Source organism: Syngnathus typhle, linkage group LG21 (genome assembly GCF_033458585.1).
Source record: "Syngnathus typhle isolate RoL2023-S1 ecotype Sweden linkage group LG21, RoL_Styp_1.0, whole genome shotgun sequence".
In the NCBI taxonomy this organism is placed as follows: domain Eukaryota; kingdom Metazoa; phylum Chordata; class Actinopteri; order Syngnathiformes; family Syngnathidae; genus Syngnathus; species Syngnathus typhle.
Genome location: NC_083758.1, coordinates 6,272,082 through 6,293,385, shown reverse-complemented (window position 1 = coordinate 6,293,385; position 21,304 = coordinate 6,272,082). Strand labels below are relative to the sequence as shown.

The 21,304-nt window shown below is 45.0% G+C and overlaps 2 protein-coding genes across 7 annotated transcripts; both read left to right on the top strand.

The window, feature by feature from the left end:
- Window positions 1-1,718: 1,718 nt before the first annotated feature.
- Window positions 1,719-6,832, top strand: LOC133145095 (ATP-binding cassette sub-family D member 2-like). Of its 3 annotated transcripts, none has more exons than XM_061268195.1 (10): window positions 1,719-2,834; window positions 2,902-3,082; window positions 3,155-3,270; window positions 3,418-3,580; window positions 3,642-3,736; window positions 3,796-3,941; window positions 4,235-4,380; window positions 4,525-4,609; window positions 4,675-4,800; window positions 4,869-6,832. In XM_061268195.1, exons 1-10 carry the CDS (start codon window positions 1,917-1,919, stop codon window positions 5,071-5,073), a joined length of 2,181 nt encoding a protein of 726 aa, XP_061124179.1. In that variant the 5' UTR covers window positions 1,719-1,916; the 3' UTR covers window positions 5,074-6,832. The 3 variants fall into 3 exon arrangements, with proteins under 3 accessions (XP_061124179.1, XP_061124178.1, XP_061124177.1); XM_061268194.1 differs by having other exon boundaries at window positions 3,149-3,270; XM_061268193.1 differs by having other exon boundaries at window positions 2,902-3,270.
- Window positions 6,833-7,299: 467 nt separating this feature from the next.
- LOC133145093 (kinesin-like protein KIF21A) lies at window positions 7,300-19,796 on the top strand. 4 transcript variants are annotated; one of them, XM_061268189.1, is made up of 37 exons: window positions 7,300-7,398; window positions 7,480-7,665; window positions 10,341-10,563; window positions 10,815-10,997; window positions 11,144-11,293; window positions 11,358-11,489; window positions 11,548-11,706; window positions 12,108-12,223; window positions 12,292-12,487; window positions 12,552-12,741; window positions 12,817-12,880; window positions 12,952-13,146; window positions 13,343-13,384; window positions 13,885-13,945; window positions 14,016-14,121; window positions 14,175-14,363; window positions 14,435-14,634; window positions 14,699-14,806; window positions 14,940-15,008; window positions 15,070-15,206; window positions 15,277-15,415; window positions 15,480-15,677; window positions 15,744-15,845; window positions 15,905-16,070; window positions 16,513-16,570; window positions 16,635-16,689; window positions 16,766-16,929; window positions 16,994-17,113; window positions 17,191-17,223; window positions 17,458-17,594; window positions 17,660-17,744; window positions 17,820-17,909; window positions 17,978-18,136; window positions 18,461-18,578; window positions 18,650-18,820; window positions 18,887-19,086; window positions 19,154-19,796. In XM_061268189.1, exons 2-37 carry the CDS (start codon window positions 7,622-7,624, stop codon window positions 19,209-19,211), a joined length of 4,617 nt encoding a protein of 1,538 aa, XP_061124173.1. In that variant the 5' UTR covers window positions 7,300-7,398; window positions 7,480-7,621; the 3' UTR covers window positions 19,212-19,796. The 4 variants fall into 4 exon arrangements, with proteins under 4 accessions (XP_061124173.1, XP_061124174.1, XP_061124175.1 ...); XM_061268190.1 differs by lacking the exon at window positions 7,300-7,398 and having other exon boundaries at window positions 7,405-7,665; window positions 14,178-14,363; XM_061268191.1 differs by lacking the exons at window positions 7,300-7,398; window positions 13,343-13,384 and having other exon boundaries at window positions 7,406-7,665.
- Window positions 19,797-21,304: the final 1,508 nt, after the last annotated feature.

Genomic DNA, 21,304 nt, shown 5'->3' with positions numbered 1-21,304 from the left:
GATGTCTCCCAAGGTGTAAAGGACCAGCCGGGAAGGGCCTGGTTGTGTTCCTCCTGCGGAAATAATCTCCCTACAGAGACAAATCCAATGTGTCATTTTTATTTTTTGTTTTATTTCCGAAGACACACACCTGAGGAGGAGGACGAGAAGGGGTTGAAGGGTTCCGCTATGGGGGACAGGTAATCGGCTCCTATGTTGTCTGAGAAGGAGCACTCCGCAACTGGTGATGGCTTAAAAAAGAAAAAAAAAATGTTTTATGCAAGTTCTTTTACTCAACAATCAATGATATGTCATGTAAATGCCACAAGATGGCGCCAAAGCTTACTTCAATATAGTCTTCAGCCACAAGATGGCGCCCAAACTGTAATTTTATATCAGATCGCATAAAAACACTACCAAAAAAATTATACTTAGGTGTGAAGAAAAAAAAAATCCTCTCTGGATTATTTTGGTTACTTTGCTGCAATTTTGGGGCATTTTTAAAATTGTGGTTTTCCTTGAAAGTGTGCCTGCTTTTCCCCTTATGTAATAAAACGGCTTTGCTACTTACTTGCCGAATCTTGAAGCTTTGTGGGATAATCTGTTTGGTGGGGTAATCTTGAACTCTACAACGACAACAACAGAGCAGCAGTCAAGGTTTACAGCATGACTGGGCAGTATTTCATTCTGATAATCTGATTACATCATTTTTAGCAGTCTGTTTAGGGACATAAATAATGCAGGGCAAAGGTTTCTAACTCCAGATTGCATATGTGCAGTGCTTTCCATATTGTTAACCTTTCCCCGAGTACTTCGCTGTGGCCTGTGATGAAAACAACTTTTTTTTTTTTTACACCTGCATTGAGGTTGGGTCTCAACTAGAATCAATTGGGATGGAGAACCGGGGCTCATGGGGAGCACCAAGGGGTTGTTGACATTTAGTTTCTTCCTTCCTCCTTTGGAACTCAAAACTGATACTGGGGGAGGATCTGAAAGACATCATAGTATGAGTGGATATCTCACAAAAAAATGGATTACTAAATGCCTTTTACCTTTAAGGTCTTTTTTTGTAGCTATCTGGTTGACCACAAACAGTGTCACAAGATCCATACTGGCGATGGAGCTGACTTTAGAGGGAGGTGTAGCAACTTCCAGGTTTTTCAATTTATTTTGCATTCTTCTCTTTTCAAAGAATTCCTAAAAAGAAGAGACATAATCACATAATGTCAAATTAAGATGGAAATGTGACAGGAAGTTAATTGTCTTACCCGCTGCTTTCTTGTATCATTTTTAATCATAAGCCGGTTCCTGTGTGGAATTTGGACAAGTATGCTTAGTACGACATTTTGTAAACTATTATAGTTTTAATTAAACATTAATTAACCTACCTCGACCCGCCTACCCAGTTCATCTTTCAAAAAAATAGTCAAAAGAAAATGTCAAAATAACGTCTCTGCTAAGTCAATTTCGACTAACTGTCGTGTACGGGACACTTGCACGAGTTCAAAATCGTTCATAAACAATTCTGGTAATATATTAATGTAACTTTAATGCGTATTTATGTAATATTACAAAATATTAGTTTATATAAACACTATAAAACGGACACCGACGTATTCTACTGCACCCAATCACAACAGGCGGAAACCATCGCAGGCCACACAGAGTTGCTTTGCGAAATAAAAGCATTTGTAATCATTTTGGTGAATAGTGTTTTATTCTGAAAAGTAAACCCGGAAGTGTAACATTTCGCCTACATGCCGGGGGTAAGCTAACGAGCAGGATGTAGCGGTTCGTCTTTGGACCGTCTTTTTATTTCTTTTTCGCCTCACCGCGGCCGTCTGAGGTCCGTCTCTCTTCTCACGTCGACGCTGTGAGTAGATTTAAGGTGATGGGCGTTTGGGGGACCGCCATAAAAGCCGACTAACATCTTAAAAATGTCCAACATCCTTAATGCGACGTCCAAAGTGAAATGGGACCGCACGGCTGTAGCCAAGCGAGCCGTGTTTCTTGCGGCTGCTGCCTACGGCATCAAAACACTCTACCCGGTTATCTGTAGGCAGCTCTGCAAAAATCAAGCCGACAGACGAGTTGGGAACGGATCTACGTGTTCGTTCAAAGACGCTGCCTATGCATCAAAGGCGTCCCCTGGGGTGAACGCGGAATTCTTCAAGCAGATTCTGGAACTTGCCAAAATTCTTTTCCCCAAATTGCTGTCCAAGGAGCTCGCTTTGCTTTCCGTGCACTCTGTGGCTCTGATCTCCAGGACCTTCCTGTCTATCTACGTGGCCAGCTTGGATGGCAAGATAGTGAAGACCATCGTGGAGAAGCAACCGAGGAGCTTCATGATCCAGCTCATCAAATGGCTCCTCATCGCTATCCCCGCCACTTTCGTCAACAGCGTCATCCGTTTCTTGGAATGCAAGCTGGCCCTGGCTTTCCGCACCCGCCTGGTGAACCACGCCTACCGGACCTACTTCACGGACCAGACCTACTACAGAGTCAGCAACATGGACGGGAGGCTGGCCAACCCGGACCAGTCCCTCACGGAGGACGTGATGATGTTCTCTCAGTCGGTGGCCCATCTCTACTCCAACCTCACCAAGCCAATCCTGGACGTGATACTCACCTCCTACACGCTCATCCGGACGGCTCGGTCCCGCGACGCCAATGCCAGCGGGCCCACGCTGCTGGCCGGCTTGGTCGTCTTCGCCACCGCTAAGGTCCTCCGGGCTTGCTCTCCTAAATTCGGGAAGCTGGTGGCCGAGGAGGCGCACCGGAAGGGTTACCTGCGCTACGTGCACTCTCGAATCATCGCCAACGCGGAGGAAATCGCCTTCTATCGGGGACACGGTGTAAGTCCGGTAATACGGTTCTACGGTGACGCAATCAAGTTTGTGACTGATTGCTCCTCGGCGACAGGTGGAGATGCGCCAGCTCCAGAAGTGCTACGGCGCGCTAGCCCAACAGATGAACCTGATCCTCTCCAAGCGCCTTTGGTACATCATGATCGAGCAGTTCCTCATGAAGTACGTGTGGAGCGCCAGCGGCCTCGTCATGGTGGCCGTGCCCATCATCACCGCCACTGGTTACGCCGACAGCGGTGAGGGAAAAAGAAAAACGTCGGTGTTCACTCCAGTGTCTTCACAGACTTTTTGGATGTTTCTAGAAACAGCTGACGGCCACCCGCATCGGATGGTGAGCGAGAGGACGGAGGCGTTCACCACCGCCCGGAACCTTCTGGCCTCAGGAGCCGACGCCATTGAGCGAATCATGTCCTCCTACAAAGAGGTGACCCAAAATCAACACGTCGACCTGACATTATTGATTATTATTTTTCATCGACATTCTTTGACAGGGTTTCCATGACCTAATCCAACCTCCATGCATTTGAACTTTACGAGCTGCGGGTCAGACTAATATTTATTTGTGGGACAGGTCACGGAGCTGGCGGGCTACACGGCGAGGGTCCACAACATGTTTGTGGTGTTCGAGGACGTCCAAAAGGGCGTCTACAAGCGCTCGTCGCTGACCGCCGCCAGCGGCGAAGACAAGAAAAGCAAACCGGGGATGCACATCGACGGGCCGCTGGAGATTAAAGGTACACGCTCCATCCCGACGGCCATGAGTTCAACTCTTGACCGTTCCTCTTCTTATGTCAGGCGAAGTGATCGACGTGGACAACGGCATCGTGTGCGAAAACGTCCCGATTATAACACCCAACGGGGACGTCGTCGTGTCCAGCCTCAACGTTAAGGTGGGATCACCTCATTTCTTTTTTTGTTTTCGGGGAAATCATTTTTTTTTGCCTTCCAGGTGGACGAGGGCATGCACCTCTTGATCACGGGCCCCAACGGCTGCGGCAAAAGCTCCCTCTTCCGCATCCTCAGCGGTTTGTGGCCTGTGTACGGCGGGCGCCTCCACAAACCTTCCCCGCAGCACATGTTCTACATCCCACAGAGGTACACACACACACACACACACACACTTCCGCTTATCGTCATTGTTTGACCCACCCTCGCGGTGAACCCTTGTGTAATCCAATCCATTGTAACAGGAGCTTTCAAATAAATATTGAACTACTTTGAGTAAAGGTTGTCAGCGGCTAAATTGCGCTCGCAATTGTGTTTTTTTTTTTCTTTCATGCCCAAGGGAAGTGAATAAAAGACTTTCCGATAGTGAGAGATTAGTCGTCGTTAGCCAGCTTTGATGGAGGAAAAATATTTTTTTGGACCAATAAAATATTTGTCTCCAGGCCCTACATGTCTATAGGGTCTCTTCGGGACCAGGTGATCTATCCCGATTCGGTGGAGGACATGGCCGCCAGAGGACTTTGCGATAAGGACCTGGAGGCCATCTTGGATATCGTCAACCTCAACCACATCGTCACCAGGGAAGGAGGTAATTCAAAACCTTGCCAATCCCCCAAACAAAGAGCCCGATTGTCGCCGCCGGAGTGTTTTTTAAAACGCGCGAGCAAATTCCTTGATCAGTTACGCAATGCTAGAAGAGCGCCAAAGCAAAAAATGTCTCCTCGGCGTCCAGGCTGGGACGCCGAGCTGGATTGGAAGGACGTGCTGTCCGGAGGCGAGAAGCAAAGGATGGGCATGGCTCGCATGTTTTACCACAAGTAAGGACATCGTAAATACACACACACACAGATGGATGACTCGTCTAATAAATGTTTTGCGTCAGGCCGAAATACGCCCTGCTGGACGAGTGCACCAGCGCCGTCAGCATCGACGTGGAGGGTAAAATTTTCCAGGCGGCCAAAGACGCCGGCATCTCCCTGCTGTCCATCACGCACAGGCCCTCGCTCTGGTAAACACTCGGCCCGTCTTTCCTTCCCCACAAGTCCGTCCGTGAACCCCCTTTCGCTGCCCCGGCAGGAAGTACCACACGCACCTGCTGCAGTTCGACGGCGAGGGCGGCTGGCGCTTCGAGCAGCTGGACACGGCCACCCGCCTCTCGCTCACCGAGGAGAAGCAGCGGCTGGAGAGCCAGCTGGCCGGCATCCCCGAGATGCAGCAGCGCCTGCACGAGCTCTGCAAGATCCTGGGCGACGACTCGGTGCTCAGAGCCGCCCGCGAGTGACGCACGGGAGCGGCTTTGGGGTTTGACCGTCGCCGCTCTTTCGGCCGCTCCGTTTTAAAACGCGAACAAAGTCGTTTTTAGATCAAAAAAAGCCGTAGACCCTTCTAATATAATGCCAGTTAGTCAAATGTTTTCAGAAGAAAAGAAAAACTTATTTAGTTGAGATAAACACACGCACTTTTTTTCCCCAAATAGACTAGGCCTGATTTTTTTTTTGACACTCCTGCCCTCACTTCATGGTCGTGGCCACAAGGTGGCAGTAAGAGCAATATTTTATATTCAACCTTGCTTTGGCCAGAGCACAACAAAACAATGACTGTCATTGAATCCACCTAAAATAATCATTTTACTCGGGCAGGGATGTCAGATCATGAATTTTAATTGGCTAAAATAGGGAGGAGTCATTTTTTAATTCTCTTTGTTTTATCGGCTCCCCATATGTTTTTTTTTTTTTTTTTTAGATGACCCTAATTTTATTGCAATTTTACGGACCCAGGGTTGAATTCCGTTTTGAGAACCACTGCTTGAGGCAACAGAAAAGAGCACAGAGTTCCATTTCATTTCACGAATTGATCATTTGTTTTTAACAGAGCACTTTACTCGTCTTTTTTTAAGTCCGCTATCCCGCCCGATCCATTTGACGACAACAACAATCTGTTATTGGAGCGGATGATGACGCAGGGTCTGACCCCAGCACGGAGGGTCCTTTTTGGTTTCCCGAACAAACACAATGCACGAAAGAGGGCCCCCCTCTCCTGCTGAGCGGGCAGCTTATTCGCATGCGTGTCATGTGACCGCCAGTTAAAGAATCCAATATTCTTTCTGTGGTGAAAGCTGGTTGTAATGAGGCGTGAAGGGAAATTCCTCCTCCTGCACCAAAATGTGTTTTTTATTTTATTTTTTTGTAAACCTTATCAACTCGAATGTGACCCCTTGAGAACTAAAGTCAGCCCGCCCTTGTTTCAAACTCCAAGTGAGTTCGAGTCCCGCAGTCAAGTTGACTTTTGCTCCGGGAAGCCGCATTTCCTAGAAGGCTTCTGCCAGGGATAAAAAAAAAAAAAAGATATTCCAGATTGCTGGTTATGACGGACAATCAGTCTCATCCCGGATTCCGTTTTTTAATGAAACAAGAATTGTAAATGCTGCCCTGCTCAGGATTTCGGCCGCTGCTAGTTTAGTTTTTCCCACACAATGTGACTTTTATTGGCGTTTTAATGCCACCGTGAGCTTCTGATGCCACTATGCGACTTTACGAGGGTGTCTTCTTCTTCATATTAGTATTAGCGGCTCTATACTCCACTCATTTGATAAAGCCTCACACAAGGTCGTGGGTTGTCGTGGCAACAAGATTGACGCGTTCTTTGTCAGACTGCCAACAGAGGGCGCCCTTGACACAGCTGAATAAGAATGTTTAATTACTGCTAATCTAATTAGTAGTGCCTATAAAATTAACACAAAAGTCTAACTTTATTTAGTCATGCCTCTACTTGTAAGGAGGTGATGTTTTATTGCATGGTCGCTTTTTATCCTTTCAGAAAACAAGTCGGGACATAAGTCGTCCCTTTTTTTGTAAGTGGGAAATTCAATGTATTCTGTTCAAGTTGCGAATTATTACAATTGTCTGTACTAACCGTGCATGTAGCGTGTTACATCATTTGGGAGCGGACATTCAGTTGTGCATGCATTGGAGTTGACGTATTTTCATCTTAAACAAGAGCAAAAATGTATTTTCTTGTTAATAAAACAATTTGCTGAAAAACTGCTCATCTCGCACATTTTAAGATTTTCTATAGTTGAGCAAGAAAGTATTTTTAAGCCATGAATTATTGTGCCTTTTGGGTGCAATAGTCTAGTGTGTCCACAAGGTGGCGACGTTTTCCTACAAATAACGGTTTATGCAGCTTAGAGCTCGCTTTTTTTCTTTTTTTTTTTTTAAACAGCGCTTTCATTTAGTCAAAATAAAAATACATACGGACGATTCGTTGGTCTACAGGTTGATTGATCACACTTTAAAGACTTGGAATTACTTTTGTCTTACAATTTTTGATGGGCATTATACCTAAAAAAATACATCATTATGAGATACGTAATGATTACGTGTTATTATTTCACATTTTTTTCCCTTGTAGACGATAAAGATTAAGGATAAAAGTGTCATGAAAAGTTGAATTAAGGGAAACGCGACTGTGGAGCCAACAAAGGAGGAGGAGATTCTGACGTCACAGACTCGCTCCCCGAACTCCCCCTCCATCCTCCTCCCTCCCACTCGCACGCCGTCTGGTGGGATCTCTTCCACGCTGATCTCGCAGGACCCGGCGCATGCAGGTTCAGATGACAATGGAAAGCCATCCTTTCCATGATCTTTAAAAACTCTAAATGTAAGACTTGGGGTTTTTTTTTGCACAGTAAGTGACAAATGGAAGCTCCACGGACACGCGAGGAAGGAGCAGAAGGTGGGGGAAGACGGCGCTCCCTCTTCTTCTAAGAGGATAAAGGGGAAAGGGGGCTATTTTTAACCGGACTCTAGTGGACTCTACCTCGGGGCACAATGAGCGGTGGGGCGGATGAGAGCTCGGTGCGTGTCGCACTAAGGTAAGGATGCTTCTTGCTCCCACCTGCAAAAAAGAAAAACCCACACACAACAGTGCAACCATATACAACAATGGATGAAATGTAATTTTTGCACAAGTTGCACTGAATTCTCCACGCAGACGCACCTTCGGGCTACAGGGCGCGTCTTCAGGTTGCTTTCAAAACAGTAACAACACAAATCAGCTGGCACTCACACAAGCAAGCCCGCTGGCGATTGTCATCAATAGTATCAATGAAAACATGGCAGCCATGTTGAGGAGTCATGTGACCCTGCTTCATTCAACCTAAAGGTGGGATGAGGTCAAGTTTTCGTTTGTAAATAAATAAATAAATAAATAAATAAATAAATAAGTCTACACACTCGAAAAAAAATTGTGGTTTAAAAAAAATAAGATTAACAGTCAATTGATTTGTGCTGGGACATCAAGTGGCTACTTTAACCATACAAATAAATCTCCATGGTGACCGAATAGTGCCTCTCCCTAGCTTAATAGTTTAGTTAGGTGTGTTGACAGTCAGCACCTGCTTCAACCTGCAAAGGCCTAATCCTTAAAAAAAAAAAATACAAATTGAGGAAATGTCTCATCGTGCTCGTTACATAACTGTTTGCTCATGAAAAAGAAACCCCGCAAGAAGAAATTTAACAATCCGTCCAGAGTCCAGTCAAAAGTTGCCCGTCGCCATTCTTTTAATAATTGATCCTGCGTCAAATGTCTTCTTTTGTAACGTTCAGAACGTATCACATTTCTGCAGGAGTAACAACACTAATGCAATGTGGGACGTGCTAACTAATAGTAGCACCAATATATATATAAAGAGCTAGCTAGCTACATATTTTCTATTGTCAATTCCAGGGCAAAGGCTAAAGCACCTTCTCCCTGTGTGTGTGTGTGTGTGTGGTGTGTGTCCCTAATGAATTTTTATGAAGCAACCCAAGCGAACTGAAGCGAAGCAGGCTGCTCACCATCTGCCAGCTGCTATTATGTGATGGTGCAGATCATCATAATCATCATAATTTACTTTTTTTTTTCTACTTCCTGTCCAATGACCTTAAAGACAAGGATAACAATGACAATGCTGACTCAGCATAATACTTCCTTCCTTTCATCTTTTGCCAATAATCCACTAAAGTGCGCATTAATAGTGAGCAATTTTATTTCGGGGTAATTAATAATCTTTTTCACCTTCATTCATCCTTCCACCTGCCGGTGGCAGACGTCCTATGAAAGAACCCCTTTTATTTGCTTGCTCTTATTACATAACAGCAACATTGTGGTGGACCTACAGGCATTTTTTTATTTTTTTATTTTTTTTTTAATGCACTGGTGTGTCTCATCATGTACAAAACGACACTGAGCCCCGCGGACAGCACTTTAAATAGTGTCCTCCACATTTCACAATCTTATAATGTCCCAATTTTTTTTTGTCCGTAATTCCGATGCTGCAAAGTGATGACCTACATTGTGTGACTTCACCTCTGCCATTGATCAGCACTTCTTTCCAGAAGTATGATGTCATCTGGTTTACCAGCATCGTCATTTTCGGGAGTTTAGGTGGCGTTTTTGTCCGCCGGGCTTTCGTGCGAGGGCGAGAAGTGTCCTGTTTCTGAGGCTGTCATTGTAATCGTAATAATGAGCCTGAGAAACTTTCATGGATTGTTGGGGGCGAGGTAGTCAAAGCCAGTGTGTGTGTGTGTTTAAAAAAAAAAAATACACCTTGGAAAAAAAAGAAAAATTGCAATTAAAATGTGCAGTTTATTTTTCAAAATCATCCAGCCCTAATCGAGTGCAGTCAAAGTTCGAGAATTCACAATGGGAAGTAAAAGTATCCCTCTAATCCTCTCCGCATGAGGCTTTAAGTATTTTTTTTTGCCATTCTTCCACTTGAGTGAATCTGTCAGATGACTTTTACAGTTTTTTTTTTTTTTACATTTAGTATGTGACTTGTCTCACAGTGCACACGAGGGCCAGAGTGAGCGTCAAGGGTGCAGCAGTGTTGGATTTCCGAGGAAAAACATCGGACAAGGACTCTGTGTGTGTGTGTCCGAGACGGACGGTTAGCGCCTGCAGAGAAAAAAAATGTTTTGGGTTGAACCATAATCAAAATATCCCTTCCACACACAAATGTATGTCTGCGTTTTACTGCCCCCTTATGGCCACAACGCCAACAAATATGCACACAAACATATATTGGAATGCGGCCAAAATATTAATCATTATTTTCTTATTTGGTGGCGTCAGTCGTGAGAGGTTTCCAAGCAGGAAATGATGTCATTTATTTAAGAAGGAACAAATTCTTAATGAAATCCAGGGCGGGTTCTGTTTACTCTCATGTGAACAGCGAGTCTTCTATTCAGGTTTTTGAAAGAAAGAATGAAGTCCAACTGGATGTGACTCGTCGGTTCCTCTCTAACAAGACCACTCAGAGTTTAATATACTGTATATTTTATATACAATATATATGATTTTATATTTCTAGAAAATAGTACCGTAATTTTCGGACAGTAAGTTGCGTTTTTTTTGGGTGGGGGGGCGACTTATACTCAGGAGCGACTTATATACATATATATGTTTTTTTTTCACTTTTTTGGGCATTTTATGGCTGGTGCGACATATACTCCGGTGCGACTTATAGTCCGAAAATTACGGTATATTGGATTTGTCTTCCCCCGACAGGATTCGTCCTCAGCTGGCCCGAGAGAAGATCGAAGGCTGCCATATTTGTACTTACGTGATGCCCGGGGAGCCGCAGGTGGTCCTGGGCAAGGACAAGGCCTTCACGTACGACTTTGTCCTCGACATGGACACCCAGCAGGACGCCATTTACGGCCACTGCACCGAGAGTCTCATCGAGGGTTGCTTCGAGGGTTACAACGCGACCGTATTCGCATATGGACAGGTAGACGAGAAAGTGCCTCGCCTTTTATTCTCCCGGAATTCCCGTCAAGTAGTCTTTCACGCACACACTTCTTTCAGGGGATCCAGCAGGGAGCACCCCTCATGTTGCATTCCATTGAAATCACCATGACGACCACCCCATCCTCCCCGTCTTTCCCCGCCACAAACTGACTGCTTTTCTTTATTTAACGGAGAAATATTGTGCTATTGTGGAGTAAAGCATACCTTGACTACCCTTTGTTCTCCCCAAAGACCGGTTCGGGGAAGACGTACACCATGGGAACCGGCTTCGACGTCAACATCGGCGAGGACGAGCTGGGTATCATTCCCAGGGCCGTCAATCACCTGTTCCGGGGCATCGAGGAACGGAGGCAGGCTGCCACCGAGCAGGGAAAGCCCGTTCCCGAGTTCAAGATTAACGCTCAGTTCCTAGAGGTACATAACAGAAAATATTCATCGTGCGATTCCTTCAACCACCAGGGGGCAGTATAACTGCTCAGTTGACAGCAGCGATATAAAAATTGCAGAGGATAAAGAATATATGCCTGAACTTTGGATCAATGTTTAAATTGACATTGTAGCTATACAACGAGGAGGTGGTGGACCTGTTTGACGCCACGCGGGACGTGGAGGCCAGGAGGCAGAAGTCGAGCGTGCGCATCCACGAGGACGCCAACGGCGGCATCTACACGGTCGGCGTCACCACGCGCAGCGTCAACTCCGCGGCCGAGGTTGGTGAGACGAAGAATTGGAATTAAAATTTTTAGGTTAATAATGATGTTTGGGGAAATTTAGATGATCCAGTGTCTGAAGCTGGGCGCCTTGTCCAGAACCACGGCCAGCACTCAGATGAACGTGCAGAGTTCACGCTCCCACGCTATCTTCACCATCCACCTGTGCCAAGTTCGAATGTGCTCACCCGATAACGTAAGCGTAGAACTTCGCTTTGCGTGTTAGCTCAGCGATTCACGTGAACGTCTTCCAGGATAACGCGGCTGACAACCGCCAGGCGAGCGACATCGACGAGTTCGAGACGCTGTCGGCCAAGTTCCATTTTGTAGACCTGGCCGGTTCCGAGAGGCTTAAAAGAACCGGAGCCACCGGCGACCGGGCCAAAGAAGGCATCTCCATCAACTGTGGACTGGTTAGAGAAATCATCTTGAGACATTTGATTTATTGGCAAAATTAGTTTGTGTATTCATTGTGAATATTTATATTATAAATTATTAAAAAAAACTAGTTTTATATATTATAAAAATATATTTTTGTCTCATTTTTAAAATTATTTTAAAAAACTACAATGTGAGCAAAAAAATGTCATCTATATTTTACCGTAATTTTCGGACTATAAGTCGCACCGGAGTATAAGTCGCACCAGCCATAAAATGCCCAAAAAAGTGAAAAAAAAACCACGTGTATATAAGTCGCTCCTGAGTATAAGTCGCCCCCCCACCCAAACTATGAAAAAAACCACGACTTATAGTCCGAAAATTACGGTAATCATTTTTTTTCTTCAAATGACAATTTTTTTTGTTGTTGCCTCAGCTTGCCCTGGGCAACGTGATCAGCGCACTCGGCGACAGGAGTAAGCGTTCCACCCACGTGCCTTACCGAGACTCCAAACTCACCCGTCTGCTGCAAGATTCACTCGGCGGGAACAGGTTTGCGATCAACCGCCATTTTCAGAGCTCCATTTCCACAACGTGATTATCATTTTCACCTCCTTCAGTCAAACGTTGATGATCGCTTGCATCAGCCCATCCGACCGTGACTTCATGGAGACCTTGAACACTCTGAAATACGCCAACCGGGCACGGAACATCAAAAATAAGGTGATGGTGAACCAGGATCGCGCTAGTCAGCAGATCAGCGCCTTGAGGACGGAGATGGCCCGGCTGCAGATGGAGCTGATGGAGTACAAAACGGTGAGGGACGTCCCGGTTATGGAAGAAATGAGCGGATGTATTTACGGTCATCCGTCTCGTTCAGGGTAAGCGAATGATCGGCGAGGATGGCATGGAGGGCATCAACGACTTGGTCCACGAGAACGCCATGCTCCAGACGGACAATAACAATTTGAGGGTGAGGGTGAAGGCCATGCAGGAGACCATCGACGCCCAGCGAAGCAGACTCACGCAAATCCTCAGCGACGGAGCCAATCAGGCGCTGGCCAAAGCAGGTGAAAATGAAAAAAATATAAATCGGCATTTCTCAATTTGTTTTACCGCCATTGATGTGAGACTTCCGCTTTCAGGTGAAGGCAACGAGGAAATCGGCAACATGATCCACAACTACATCAAGGAAATCGAGGAGCTCAGGTACCACATCGGCGACTCACAATTTTGAAAAGACCGCCATGCGAAGAATCACTTCTTCTCCCCGCCGACAGGGCCAAACTTCTGGAGAGCGAGGCCCTCAACGAGAACCTGCGCAAGAGCCTGGTGCGCGCCTCCACTCGCTCGTCGCTGTACGCCGGCCCCGCCTCCTTCTCCCCGGCCCTCGAGAAAGAAGCCAACGACGTCATTGAGATGGCCAAGAAAGACCTGGAGAAGCTCAAGAAGAAGGAGAAGAAGAAGAAAAAGAGGTATCTGTTTTAGATGCATGCTACCATAGCAACAGGTCATCAACTGGGTCCATGAGCAATTTTTTTTTTTTTTTATATCTCCATATTTGCAACTGCTTCTCACTTTCTCTTCCTCTCTTGCTCTCTTGCAAACTTCCCTCACTTAAACTTGTCTACCCCCCATCCTCATCCTCACCCCCCCCCCCCCTTCCTGAAGACTGAGGCAGTCCCAGCAGGACGATCGGCAACAGGACGGCAGGTTCGCTCCATCCCATCCAGGGAATCGGGGGGACAAATACCTGAACCTCCTTTCAATTACAGGCTCTCATTTTAAATAAATAAATACATTTAAATAAATGTATAATAAATGGTCAATTTAAATACATTTTTTTTTTTTGCAAAAAAAAAAAAAAAAATTATAAAATAAATACATTTAAATACTTTTTACGACTATTACAAAGACAGCTTTCAATGAAAAAATTTAAAAAGCCAAGTAATTGAAATGAAGGATTTCAGTGGATTTTCCTCTTATCGCCAACAAATGACTGCTAATCTCCGATTTTTCCCGCACAGGTGGTTTTGCAAAAATCCTCTGTCTAATCCCTCTTTCATCACTTTTAGTATGTGGCAACGCTGTGAAATGAGTGATTGTCATAAAGTGATGATATGTGATCCGCTCCTGATTGATTCGCATGTACCTTTCCTTTTCGTGTCAAAACAATCAAGCACCAATTAACTCAAAACAATTTTCTCCTCCAGCGTTATTAAAGAAGAAACGCCCGACAATGATCAGGAACGAGGCGGCAACGAAGCAGAGGTGGTACGTTCAAAAACGAAAATATTTATGTTGATTCGACGCCAAAGTGTGAGTTTTGGTTGTACGTGTCAAGGAGGGAAGCGACCACGAGGAAGTCGAGGACGGCGATGAAGATGACTCGGATTCGGCGGGGGAGGAGACGTCCGAGGAGTCCGGCGCGGAGGAGCTAGACGACAAAGGTAAAAAACAAAAATAAAAATAAGACCAAACCGTGATATGATGAATTTTGTAGAAGACGTCCAGGCCGACTTGGCCAACATCACGTGCGAGATCGCCATCAAGCAGAAGCTGATCGACGAGTTGGAGAACAGCCAGCGCCGCCTCCATACGCTTAAGCAGCAGTACGAGCACAAGCTGGTCATGCTGCAGAATAAAATTCGAGACACGCAGCAGGAGAGGGACAAAGTGCTTCACAACATGGGTGAGAGAAAAAAAAAAACGACAAAAAAACAAACATCTCTAATATGTCTCCATTTTGATTGCATCATCCAGGTTCAGTGGAGTCCTGCACCGAAGAGAAGGCCAAGAGGATCAAGGCCGAGTACGAGAGGAAGCTGAGCTCCATGAACAAGGAGCTGCAGAAGCTCCAGTCCGCTCAGAAGGAGCACGCTCGTCTCCTCAAGAACCAGTCGCAGTACGAGAAGCAGCTCAAGAAACTGCAGCTGGATGTCACGGAGATGAAGAAGACTAAGGTTTGCTCTTTATTGTTTTTTATTTTTTTTTAGACTAGTTAATGGTTGGAATATTGTCCACTAGGTGGCACTAATGCGTCAGATGAAGGAGCAGCAGGAGCGTAACAGAGCCACCGAGTGCAAGAGGAACAGGGAGATTGCATCTCTGAAGAAAGACCAACGAAGATCTGAGGTGCCCGATTCGTGTCGGGACACAAAATCATTTAAATGCTAAGCAATGTAGTGGCAGACGTCATCCTTTAGGGGGAGCTATTTGCGCATGGATTCACATTTTCACTGTTATCTTAATTCATTTTGCGCGACAGCATCAAGTAAAACAGCTTGAGGCACAGAAGAGACAGCAGGAGTTAATTCTTCGTAGGAAGAACGAAGAAGTAAGAGCATTATTTTATTTTTGCTCGTTATTGGAACTGAAATGCTTTTTCGGAACTGCAGGTGACTGCTCTGAGGCGGCAGGTGAGGCCGGTGTCGGGCAAGGCGAGCAGGAAAGTCACCTTACCCGAAATCTCGGAACCGTTCCATCGGAGCGCCCCGGGTAGGCCGTACTCCTCGGGAACGTCCAACGGCGGCAGGTGTGGAAACTCGACTCTATTTTGTTAGCGCAAAAGAAAATCGGGAAAGAAAAAAACTCTTTGCCTTCAGGAGTTCGCTAATAGGAAGGAGATACCTGAGCCGGAACGCCAGGGTCAAATGGCAATCATTGGAGCGGCGGGTCAGTGACATCATCATGCAGCGGATGACCATCTCCAACATGGAAACGGATATGAATCGAGTCATGAAGGTCAGATATTCCAAGCAAATCAATCCAAGCTCCCTTGATATTGAAACTCCTGCTGCCACTCAAGCAAAGGGAGGAGCTAACCAAGCGTCGAGAGCGAGTGTCCAGGAAGAAAACCAAAATGGCGGCGGAGGCACCCCCGGACGCCGAGCGTTCGCTGACTCCCCTGAACGAAGAGTTGGAGTCTTTGAACGCTAACATCGACTACATCAACGACAGCATCGCAGACTGTCAAGCCAACATCATGCAGATGGAGGAGGCCAAGGTGAATACGTGATGCAACATCTCACTATTTCATGGACCTACATACTCGATTGTTTTTGGGTCGTAGGAAGAAGGCGACACCGTGGACGTAACGGCGGTGGTCAGCTCGTGTAATCTATCAGAGGCTCGTTTCCTTTTGGATCATTTCATGACCATGGCCATCAATAAGGTGACACGGACTTCCTGTTATGTTAGCGGAGCATCAGACCAAAATTGTGTTCCTCGCAGGGTCTGCAAGCGGCTCAGAAGGACTCTCAGCTGAAGGTGATGGAGGGCCGGCTGAAGCAGACGGAGATCAACAGCGCCACGCAGAACCAGCTGCTGTTCCACATGCTGAAGGAGAAAGCCGAGATCAACCCCGAGCTGGACGCACTGCTGGGGAGCGCTCTCCAAGGTCAGAACGTCGTTTGACTTTTAATGAAGGACCAACAGTGCCATCTAGAGGAATCAAAAAATACTGCAACTGGTTCATGAATCAAATTTGAAGTTTCACTGTGACTGATTATGTATAATTTCACTCTTTTGCTCTTTATTCGGGTTTCAATTTGATTTCTTTTTGTCTTTTTTTTTTGGTGTGAACTCAAGAGTTAGGTTACCTGTCACCAGGTGAGTAATAGTGTTTCGAGAACTTCAAGATTTCAAATATGCAAATGAGCTGGGAGAAATCTTCAAGTGCGATTAATCGTGACCCCTTGTTACAGTATCTTCAACTTCTTAATAGTTGTTTGTTTCCCTTTTGTGTGACCTTTATCTCCTTTGTTACCCTTCTGTACTTTAAACCTGCATTTTTATTCTACTGTAAGGAATCAAGTAAATTATTTTTTTCCGATTTCTAGAGAACGGGGACGAAAGCAGCAGCGATGAGTCGAACGCCAGCCCGGCTGCAGACGGAAGGTAATATTGGGGATATTCAAATAATTGAAATCAAGCTACTGATCGAAGTCTGATATCCTTTCAGCGCACCGCCGTCAGATCTGATGAAGTTTTGTGGCGACTCCCGTCCGAGAAATAAGGTGGCGCACAGCGACACGATCACGCCAAATGTCACTCGTATTTTGTTATGGAATAATCGATGTCGAATTGCCGCAGGCTCGGAGGAGGACCGCTACACAGATGGAGCTTCTCTACGCCACCGCGGGAGATTCGCCCTTCGATTCGCCTGCCGGCGACTTCTCGGGACCTTTGCTTCCTCTCGCCGATCCGGATCCGGGCCGCGAATCCCCGTCTTCGATCTCGGCTCGCTCGGCCGGCGTGTAAGCGTTAAAACAAAAGCTCCTTTCAGACGGGCTGACTCGTCACACTTTTGATTTCCGATAGCTTCCGATCGAGGTCACCGATAAGCAGCGCTGAGAGGCAGCAGCTTGAGCGCTCGCCTCTTACCCGCAGGAAAATGCAAGAAACTCCAACGGCTACATCAGGGAATGCCAAAACGCGAGCGTAAGAAGTCGTACTTTGTCGCCCCCTTGTGGCTCACATAGGCAGTTACAACACTTTTGTTTGGTTTTATTTTTCAGATTGGATGAGTCTTCTGTATTTGACAGCCATAGGTACTCTTCTTTATTTACTTTTGTTTGGTATCATAGTAGTGGAAAAAGTAGAAAAGTCCATTTTGAAATCATTTCCGCCGATTGGAATTAAATTAAGTTAGCCACTGTAAGTTTCATAACTATTTATTTATTTATTTATTTATTTATGTTTTTAATTTATTTAATTAGCTAATTAAATAAATCATAATGTATCTATTTTAAATGGCAAATTATTTTTTTTGTCTTTTATTCCAGAGGCGTAATCAGCCCCATAGAACCGCCCAAGACCAGCCGGGCGGCCAAACTTCAATGTGTGCACGTTGCCGAGGGACACACCAAGCCGGTACTCAGTGTGGACGTCACTGAAGATCTCCTCTTTACAGGATCCAAAGGTAAATATTATTATCATATTTTATTATTTTTTAATTAAAGTACACCATCCTCTCATTTTCTTTAGATCGAACGTGTAAGGTGTGGAATTTGGTGACCGGTCAAGAGATCATGTCTTTAGCGGATCATCCTAGCAGTGTCGTCTCAGTCAGGTATCAATCGATGTCATTAAATATGTATTTTATTTTCAATTATTTGAAAGACTACAGTCTGTTTTGATATTGCAGGTACACTTCCAGCCTGGTCTTTACCGTTTCCAATGCTTACATCAAAGTGTGGGATATAAGAGATTGCGCAAAATGTATACGCACGCTTACGTAAGTTCTGTTATGGCCGTCGTCGTCCAAGATATTCGTCATGATAATAATAATCTCGCTTGCTTTAGGGCTTCGGGTCAAGTTGCGACGGGCGACACCTGTTCCTCAACCCGGAGTTTTTCCATCCCTCCGGGCGAAAGTCAGATCAACCAGATCGCCATCAATCCCGCCGGTTCCTTCCTGTATGCTGCCGCCGGGAATGCGGTCCGCATGTGGGATCTCCGCAAGTCAGTTTAACACAAATTTATCATTACCGTAAATTTAGGCCTATAATCCGCAACATTTTTCGCAAATTCTGAACCCTGAATCACGAGTTTTAGCTGGTGCGGTATAGTCCAGTGCGGCTTATAGTCCGAAAATTACGGTAAATGAATGAACATCAGTGATTCACCAATGTAACAATTTTTCAAACCTCATAAAATACTATACTCCCATAAAAAGAATTGATGGAAATTCACGTCATTGGTGTTAAAAGGGTTAATTTTGTACCATCAACGATTAAAACGGGTCAAAACACTGATGCTAATCGTTGACTTTTGTCTGTGAGCTAGGTTCGCCTCTACCGGGAAGCTCACCGGCCATTTAGGAACCATCACGTGTCTGACGGTCGATAAATTAGGTAACGGACAAGACCTGGTCCTCACCGGCTCTAAAGACCATCACATTAAAGTAGGAGACTCACTCAAAACGTTGTCACGACGATGTTCGAATTAAGCAAATGACAAATTGATGTTTGCCAGATGTTCGAGGTGACAGAAGGAGCTCAGGGGAGTATTGGTTCCTGCCACACGTTGGACCCCGCTCATCAGGAGAGCGTGGAGTCTCTGGCCTTGCACGGGGACTTTCTCTACAGCGGCTCCAAAGACCACTACATCAAAAAATGGGACTTGGCCAGTAGGCGGTTGTTGCAGGTAAGATTGAAACGCCCATCAAATCATTTCGAAAATTCCAAGTTGAGTCTCGGGTCTTTCTTCTAGAAGTCAGTCAATTCCCAGACGGATTGGGTTAGCGCTTTGGGCGTGGTTCCCGGCACTTTGGCGTTGCTCAGCGGATGCAGAGGCGGGCTTCTCCGCCTCTGGCACGTCGACTCACTAGCGCCCCTAGGGGACATCCAAGGCCATGACAGCCCCATTAACGGCCTGGCGACCAACAGCAGTCATCTGTTCACCGCCTCCGAGTAAGTCATGTTGCAAAAGTCTTTCTGTCACTCATAAATAATTTTTAATTGTTTATTTTGCTCGCAGTGATCGCACAGTGAAGATTTGGGAAGCCAAAGGATCTCTCGAGGATGGAGTCCTTTGACAGCTATGATTCTGCTTCAGTTCAAATCCTCCCAGTCTTTACTCGTTTGCATTGATTTTTTTTTTTCTTACTCCGAATGCTGGATGGTCAACATTTATGGACTTTTTGTGTGTTTCTTTTCTAGTCTTGACTGTGTGAATCCAAGGACCAAAATACTACTGAAGCTGCATTGTCTTATTATTATGTAAACGAGTTTTTATATATGGCCGGACACTTTGACGAGAGGTTTCTGTGTGCATCAAGTATCTGTAGCCTTAATGCAGTAAAAAAAAAAAAAAAAATCCGTTATGTTTTCATGCATTGTCGTGCAATGTAACTTGTCATGAGTGTTTTGTTATTTTTTTTATTTACAGCTCACCGCCCCGTCTAGTCTTTATCTTGGTAAGTCAGGCATTTCTTATCTTCCTGAAAATGTGATATAAATTTCAATATGGTCAAAAGAAGAGTTATCAGCTGCCTTTTCATTTGCACTTGACTGACTGCTGAGTTGTTGTTTTTGTAGCATTTAAGTGTGAATATCATTCTCGCTGTTTTCCTGTTGATTAACTGAGGCTGCAGCGTGAGAATAAATTTCAAATTACTTGACATTTTTTTGGGAATTGTATTAACGTCTGATAGCCACATGGTGGCAGCAAAATGCAGCGACAAGGCATATCAAAGCTAATACCCAACTTCCATCACAAGATAATAAAAAAAAAAGCTTTGGGTATTTTTATCAATCCAATTATTCACACTCAAGAGAAATAACGTTTTTTGTCTCATATTCGGATGATTCACATGACTTTATTGTTCATTCACGACATCGCTAAGAGTTCCGGCGATCAAATTTCAGCAGTAAAAATTCAATTTGGCAACTTTGATCAATTTAATCGATGAAGATTTCAGTCTTATGACAGCAAGTATGAAAACAAAACAAAATAAAAGCGAGAAGCGTTCACAGGGCGGCCGTGAAATGAGAAGACAAACATCCAATTAAGAGCCATGCAGTTAAAAAAGATGCAAGCAGCAAGGTTCAGATGGACTGGGTCAATATCCACCCTTTGGTTTCTATCTCCCCACTGAGTGAATCCTGCGGCTAAAAATACTCACGCTGCTTTATGAGCAGAACTGATGAGCCGTGATCGTGTAGCTCGCTTAATGCGCTCGCAGCTACCCGAACACCCCGTCCTTGGATTATCACACGTTCCCCCGGATCATCAGAAAGAGGGATGTCTTGTAATGTGTAAAATGAAACAATTTGGGAATAAATGACAATGGGGTTGCTCTTGGGATTTGCCTGCGAGCAAACATCTACTTGACGCTCAATAAAAGAGCAGGTCGATAATAATCATGTCCGAGGTGGAATCCGAGAGTGAGTGCAGTAGTGGTTGTAAGAACATCTTTGAAACAAGGTCAGAAGCATTGGCGAAGCTAGGATCTTTTTTTTTATCGGCGTGGTGCGTTCAAGGATTTTTTGTAGAAAAAGAAATCCATCAAAAAATGGCGATTATGTGTTTCTTACAGGACATGGAAAAAAAAAACTTGGAAAATGTCCAAAAATAATTATCTGCCCAGGCACTTGAGGATTAAGAATAAAAAATGAACGTTGCAGTGAATTTCCGAACGCCTCGTAGTCCAGGCAACCTGCCTTTCAATTCGATTGAAAAGCAATTTCAAGAGGTACAGTAGCTTCTGTTCCATGTTCTTCTTTTAAGCATCTCAACTTTGGTCTTGTACTAATCATTACATTATGAGATTCTCATTGCACGGTTCAAGAAGTGTCATTTGTAACCTGCGTTAAAGCGAGGCCCCAGCGACCTTCATTGTTAATTGTATTCCATTGCTGTGTCGTTAAAACAGCAGAGTTGTCAGGTTATTACCCGAATATTTCACCACAAATGAGTTTTTGTCAAATGAAATGTGTGCTTACTGCAAAAGAGGAAGCGCTCACATTCACAGGCGACGCATTTTCTGGACATCTTAATGGAAAGGCACTTTTAAAAAGTGCTGCATTCTTCAAATGTTCAAGCACATTACAAGTAAATGTGCAAGTGCCCCCCATGGCAAATCACAAGATGAATGGAATTCCTGCTCTTGTCGTGTGTAATAATTGT